Source organism: Electrophorus electricus, chromosome 7 (genome assembly GCF_013358815.1).
Source record: "Electrophorus electricus isolate fEleEle1 chromosome 7, fEleEle1.pri, whole genome shotgun sequence".
NCBI classification, from domain to species: Eukaryota; Metazoa; Chordata; class Actinopteri; order Gymnotiformes; family Gymnotidae; genus Electrophorus; species Electrophorus electricus.
In genome coordinates, this window is record NC_049541.1 from 21459141 (window position 1) to 21466789 (window position 7649).

The 7649-nt window shown below is 37.3% G+C and overlaps 1 protein-coding gene across 2 annotated transcripts; it reads right to left on the minus strand.

Annotated features, from left to right (window-relative positions):
* Positions 1-983: 983 nt before the first annotated feature.
* LOC113575786 (23 kDa integral membrane protein-like) lies at positions 984-5940 on the minus strand. Of its 2 annotated transcripts, none has more exons than XM_035527735.1 (9): positions 5668-5940; positions 5503-5594; positions 5070-5180; positions 3966-4040; positions 3753-3845; positions 3262-3381; positions 2868-2933; positions 2687-2770; positions 984-2309 (listed from the first exon to the last, which is right to left on the minus strand). In XM_035527735.1, the coding sequence occupies exons 2-9, from the start codon at positions 5578-5580 to the stop codon at positions 2184-2186; spliced, it is 753 nt and encodes a 250-aa protein (XP_035383628.1). In that variant the 5' UTR covers positions 5581-5594; positions 5668-5940; the 3' UTR covers positions 984-2183. The 2 variants fall into 2 exon arrangements, with proteins under 2 accessions (XP_035383628.1, XP_035383627.1); XM_035527734.1 differs by having other exon boundaries at positions 5503-5565; positions 5668-5939.
* Positions 5941-7649: the final 1709 nt, after the last annotated feature.

Sequence of the window (7649 nt, forward strand, 5' to 3'; positions counted from 1 at the left end):
AGACGCTTATCAAACTAGCGCCATCTAGCGACCGGACAATAACGCGACAATTGTAAAAATGTATAAGGTGTAATGCTATACTCAAGCAACTTCAAAACGAGTCCTATAAACGGATGATGTACAGGATTTGTAAGTTTATGATTTTTAAAACAATATAATAAACAAATTGAAATAAAAATTCACACCAAGACGTCGAATAACAATATTACCGTACACTTGCCCTCAGGCAACAAATCATATTTTGGGGCCTTATACCCCCAATCTATGCATTTATTATTATTTTTATATGGGTTTGTCATATTAAATCAATATTAGATAAAGTACAATATTTGTTGTGCTGTGACCTCTTTACATCTCTGCAGGTGAAGACAGTAAGTACCAAACCTTTGGCTCCTTTCAACTTCAGATTCTTCCAAGGTCACTGATACAAAGGCATCTACAGATACTGATACACTGCTGAAACAACTGTTCAATTTGCAGTATACAAATTCAGAAGGTTGATGAAACTTGCTGAAGATGTTACAGTGTTTTTAAGAAGACGCTTCTGGATAAAACAGTTGCGAGTATGCATGTGACTAAACCTCTCATTATTATTATTTATCCAGTAGGTGTATGTCACGTCTCCAAGCAGCTCTATTCATGTCTGACATCACCACGCCTCGCCTAAATATTAGTCCCACCTATGTCCCCCGAATGATTACTTCCTACAGAATCCTGCTTTTTCCTTTCTCCCATAACAAAGTATTGTTTGCCTAGTGCCTTGATACTGAGGCATCTAGTGCAATCCTGATCTGTATGTTACTGATGTATAGCAGTGATATTAATCATATTATTTATTATTATGCAAATTGGAGCTCTGTTTTTTTCTTTCAGAAACTACGGTGCACCAAACATTTGTTGATATGTTCACTTTTTCATAAAAGAATATAAATAGACATTTACTGTTTGATGTTGAAAACAGTTTTTGAAAAGAAAACATAAACTGGCAGAAAGGCATATTTTATTTTTATTTCGTGGCAAACAGTTTCTTAAACCACATTTCATAAAATGATAACTCATATTTTATGGACTGCAATGGCAAAAAACCCCAGAAAAAATGTAAAGTGCTCTGATATACATGTGGGAGCATACATAATAAAAAGTTTCACTCGATCCAATTTAGACAGTTTTATTTAAAAAAACTCCTGGTTTAGCTCTTCGCTTGATTAAATTTGCCTTTTACGGTATGCAGGAGCTATAAATATAAAACTGTGATTCTTTCCATCCGATTATTTGAGCCCACCTGTAGTGCAACCTACCATCTAGTGTGCTAGCTGACAAATAATAGCTTATAATATATCTACATTACGGGCCATTCATCATAGTGGTAGCCCACATCCCATAGTCCACAATCAGTAATGTTACCGGCAACAGCAATAACATGCATAGGCACCAACTGCAGTCAAAACAATCTATGATAAATGATCATGTTATTTATGCCATAAATAAATTAAATTAAATAAATAACCTGCATTAGATTTTTATATTTTTATATTATAAATCAATATAATAAATATAATAAACATAAACCTTTGTCCCCTTCTTCATTCTTCATTATTCATTAATATGATATTATTAAAAGCTAGATTAGAGAATATTGGTAGCATGTTTATTAAAAACTACCCAGTGTATAGAGGCTATGGCAGATTAAGATACCAGTGCAAATAAATTTATGGCTACTGCTTTTACACAGAAAACGTAACAGACACCTTTTACCCACAATATCTCCTTTCTGTTCTGTGAAAATGTGAATATTTGTACCTTTTTAAAGGAGCTCAATCTCCTAAACAAAAAGCAAGCCTTCTTTGTTTTTGATGAACTCAACAGCTACATGTACAGCTGTATTTATAGGTGATAACACAAAGCTCTTAAATAAGCAATCTAATTTATATATTTTTTTTTAAAATATGAACAACAATTTTCGTTCATCTGTAATAAAACTGAACATTTCGCTTACGCTATTAACTAATGAAAACACGTCTTTATTTGTTTACTTTTAAAATTAGGTTCAGATTGGAGTCAAGTGATAAATTACTTGTAACATATGTAATAACATGGAAAGACAAAAAAGCCAAACTATTCTTGCTGTTGTACAGGTCCCGGGAGAAGGCTGGAGATGGAGGTTGAGTTAGGGTGAGGTCACTTCAGGACATCCTGTCTGGCTGAAGCTCGTACTTTGTTCTGCTGTCGTTGTCGTGCGAGATACCAGCCACTGCTGACTGTGTGTGGATTTTATAGCACAGCATCAAAGCAACAATCACCGCGGCAACCTGGCCAATCAAGACAAAAGGCATGAGACAACCCAACCGGTACAGAAGTGAAAAATACCTGCCTATAGAGTCTTAGTAATAGCTGCGTTCTGTGACGAGGGAGCTTGGCTTCACTGCATGCAGCTGGGAAATGTTGGTGTATCATCACATATTAATGGAGAGTTCTAGAGTGCAAGGGTATGCGATTTCTGACTGCTGACTTGACTTATACATTCAAGCGAACCTTTTGTTCTGGTTTTCCACATTTGAATTAAAACTAGCCTGACTAAACTGTCATGTTGGCAATTCGCCTTTGAATATATGTATTTATTTATTTATTAATCTGGGTATAAGGTTAATCTGGTTCTTGCAAACCAGCCCAAACATTTAAATTTTACCGTTATGGTTGCTAAAGTGAAGAATATTCCAAGCAAGATCTTCAAGATTTTCTTCCTTTGTTCTATTATGATCGGCCCACATGTCTGTGGAAGGCAGCATTAAATGTGGAAATGTTTATTATTAAACCATGAAAAGGGAATCGGAGGCAGCAAAGCTCCACACTGAACTTTGACCTCTTACCATGTGATAAACATAGCGCTCTTTATACCGAGAAGACACTGTGGCAGTATGAGGGTTTCGGATCCCCTGCATCAGGAAGCCGTCACATGGTGATCACATGGTCAAAACAGAGACAAACCCCTCCTTTAAAAAACATCTTATCCAATGAAAAATAACAACGGAGTTAACGTATCCAAATCTTCTGTATATCTAACCCCAATCATACATACCAGGTTATTTATGATAAATAACACCACAACCATTTATAAAATAAATGACATTAAACACTACTTTCATCCACATGTAATCCAAAGAAATCTATCAAATGGTGAACTTTGTTGTTTCAGTAGATTTTAGGGCTTGCTTTCCTGTACAACTTGTTAATGTTGAATTTTACTGAAATGTCTAAATCTACCTCTGCGTTACGGAACGAATGAACAGCAACACATCTGTCTATGTAGTCTGGAGGACAGAAGCATGAAGGTGGTATCTGCTCTCTCCAATCCGTGTAATCCTTCAGACCACAGCATCTACTCTGATAACAAATAGAAAGACTAATGCAATGGAAAACTGATGTACCAAGACTTACATTTATACTAATGTGATGGAAAGTAATAGAAAATAACTTAATTGTCAAGTAAGTGACATCCAGTGTTATTGAGTTTAGCAGGAAACTGTGAAACTCCAGCTCAGTGCTGTTCGTTAAAATGTTTTATTAGTAGTTGTAGTAATAGTGGTGATCTTGTTGGTGGTAGTAGCATAATGGTAGAATATTAGTGGTGTTATTAGTATTAGAATGTTGTATAGTAATGTTATAGAGTAATATTAGTGGTAGAATATTAATGGTAGGCAATATTAGTTATAGTGATAGTTATAGTGATAGGTAATAGTTGTAGTTCTGCATACCTCTAGCTGTAGTTTATTGAGCTTTTGTTGGGATTCTGCATTTGCTTCAGACAGTGGGATCATTTTGTCCAAGTCCCTCTCAATGGCCTCTTTCTGATTAAACAACAAAGATTTTTGTTTACCCATGACAGAAAACCTGGCAGGTCCTGTTTGAAGAGTGACACTCCATACATAAACGCTGAAAGAACAGTCTGGAAGGCACTGGAACGGTACCTGTGTCTCAGTGAGAGTTACTATGATCGCCAGGACTGTGAGGAGAATAAACTCCATGACCGTTAAGACACTGTACTGTGAGGAGAAAGCAAACGCACAAAACACTGTCACATACTCATCCATTAGGTATGTCTGAGTAATTCTCTTGCATTCAGTATTTGTTGTTTATGTTTATTTCATTTTTTATTGTTTATTATTAATTTATTTGCCAGAGACAATGCACATGAATTAACATAAAGTAAATGTGCCAGCGTTAGTCAGTTATTCTGACATTAGCTACATTAGCTGTTTCTGAGTAATTCTCTTTTGGGGTCATTCTCTTAAATTAGGTGTTTTTGTGTAATTCTCTTACATTAGGTACTTTTTTGTTTATGTTATATTATGTTATGTTATCTTTGTTTGTTATGTTTATTTATTTGTCAGGGACAATGCACATTAATCAAGACAAAGAGAAAGTATTCTCAAGAGCATTTGACTGACATTCATTTCCTATTACCAAATTGTTTGGTGTTATGAGAAGCTGCATTACTGACACTTATTAATATTTTTCAAATAGTTTCGTGCGTGCAGAAGGGGGTGCTGTAGTGCTTCTGCAAACCGCCAATAACTGAGAGGTCTGCTGTAGAAACATTCTGCATACATTCCTACTCCTTCACTCAGAGACCCGAGCCAGTTCACATTCTTTGTTACGATCCAGCCCCTTTGGAAACAGAGCCAGGATATTATTCTGGACCTTAACTTCAGAGTAAAGCTGAAATAAATGGAGAAGGATATAATCTCACACGATCATTGTGTGGCCACTTACAGCTTCACTGGTTTCAACCATTATTGACTTTGCTTGTATTTTAGAATATAGAAGATAGACTGCATGTCTCTCTGGACAAACAGACAGCATGTGTCTTTGTACAAACAGACAGTATGTCTCTTGCCTTCATCATTTTAAGTGCATTATGACTTCAGCATTAAATTGAAACTGGCATTAATTGAAATTTTATCTGAGGATTCCACAGAAACACGGCCTTTTAATGACCAGAGTGACCCGCATACACAATTTGCTCCCTTACTGTGTAACAGCTGTGTTCATTTGAAGGAAAGCTGGCTAACCAGGATGAGAGGCACAACTTGTTCCCTGTACGCTCCGTACACCCCCAGCACTGAGATGAAGACGGTGGCCAGGCCAAAGCCAACGCTGAGATTGACACTCTGAGATCCGTCCTAAAATCCATCAGAAAAACATGCTCACAGTCACACAGCCTACATGAGGCTGAGTATTCCCCACTGTTTCTGCTCAGTGTCGCTCAGCGTTTATGTATGTACCGCAACGCATTTTGTAGCACCTGTGTTACAGTATGTGGCTGCGTAAGAGAATGCAGGTAAACACTGGTGAAAAATAAATATCAGCAACATTATTAACCAACAAAGCAAACCATGACCATCAGATCTGCATATCAGCTTGGACAAAGAAGCTGCACTTCTGGTTTTCAAAAGCACAATAAGGGTATTAAGAACTGTACAGCACAAAGATACTCATACTTGCCTCCACTGGTCCAACTTTAACACTGTTTGCTATACCAAACAGGAGCAAGATCACCCCAAAGATCTGAGGATAGAACATTAACAGGGATGAAGCTATAAAAGAAATTAATATGATCTTCATAACTGCCAAAAAAATACGTGAAAGATTGCCCAGCTACCATCTTACCCCAAGCAGGATGTTGAGAACTATGCACAACCCTCTGGTGTAGGTATTCCCTTTCGCCATTCTGACTGCAGACAGGGTGCTTGGCTTCCAGCCCTTGTGAGAACTAAGACGAGGTCCAGGCAATGTTTTTAACTGAGCTCTTGGCAGAGGCTGGGCTGATGTAGTGCTGTTTAAAGATATCTCATTTAAATGTTTTGGTTATAGCAATGGAAAATGACCAAATTTGGAAACCCAAGTAGATTTGTTGGGTGCACAGTCAAATCTTCAGGACATTCCTTTTTAAAGGAAGACGTGCACAACTAGACTCACAATGGACTGGTCTGGATGCACTTGCCCAGAGTGGGGGGTGAGACTGAAACTTGGGCGTATTTCCTCGAATTATGAGACATTTGTAAATCCATGGGAGTATGTAAACAAACTCTTAGTGCCAGCAGACATCCTGCAAATTACCCTGTGATAAAGACACACAGCTGCATGCATGCATGCACATACACACGTATGTGCACAGACATGCGCGCCTGCACACACACACACACACACAACTGGAGATAGTTAACATTTCCTCCTGTAAGACAAAAATGTGTGCACATGTGCATGCACACACATACATAATGGAAAGAGGAAGCGAGAGAGAGTGAGAGAGAGGAAGGAAACCACATTTGAGAATAGAATGTTTCCCTTCCTAGGATCTCAATTTAAAAGGTTATTTGTAAAGAATTATATTTATTTTATTTTTGTACATAACAATTACATATTTTCAAACTAGATGCTATTAAATCCTTATATTTAAATATGATTTTGTGTTTATGTTTTGCCTCCATTATCCACTGCTTGCATTATTTAGAACAGCTCAGGGGTCATAGGCTAAAACCTGGGAAAGCCCAGACCAGGACCGGACTACGAACCATGGGCTCTGTCCAAGTAGGTTCAGTTTAAGAGTTAACAAACCTCCCTGTGTTCCATCTGTCATCTGTCAGCAATTATCATTGCCTAAAATATAGATGAATGTGAATATTGCTCTGAAACACAGATAAAAAAAATGGAGAATCCATATTTTAATAAAATGATCATCAATATGTCTAGTAGCATTGGAACATATTTTATGTCATGTAATATATTTTTGTTCCTGGGAAGGTACACAGTGTTTTTTTTCCCCTTACCTTTTTACTTTCAATTTTGAGTTAGATATTACATTGCTCAGTATGTGTCAAGACTTAATTTACAGAAGGAAGTGATTAATTTTCTTAAACTGTTTGGACATAATAATCATCTATAAAGTTTTTGTAATCACTAATCATTATTTTTATCCATGCGCTCGTACTGGGAGCTCCTGGGATACGGTCCAGAACCTGTCAGCCCAGGCAGGCTGGGTTAATACTCTGATTGAGAGGAAACATATACAAGACACTGGTCCAGGTTTATCAGGCCAAGGTCTGGAGCTTTGGAGGACAGGGGTGTGCAGACTATCGACTGAGATTTGTAGTTTCATTTAAGATGGAATATAATCTATTTTACGGATCAGCCTATGGGCTGGCGCTTAGCATTAACACACTGACAGACCAGTTTCCTCTAGACAGCAGTCTCGGAGTGACTTGCGAGAAATGAAAGAGTCAGTTTGGTACTTTTACTCTGACATATGTAGATCAAAGAGGCTTTAAATGTTATTCTAGTGGATCCCTTGGGGCAGACGTACAGTGGAGGTGACTTATAGTAACATGTAAGATCTTATAATGGAAGAACTACAAAGAATTCTTCTGCTACATTGTTTTCAGTTCATAATCTTTTCCAAAATAATTAGAAACACAGTAGAGCATACATACCAGAGAATTATTAAGATCAGTAACCTTCTCTGTCTTGTGAAGAGAAAGCTATAACATACTGCCTTCCGCATGCAAGACATTTCAGTAAAATAAATAAAATAAAATCTGCAAGCATATTTATATATGAGGCCAGTAATAACAGCCCTGGGCTCATGACACCTG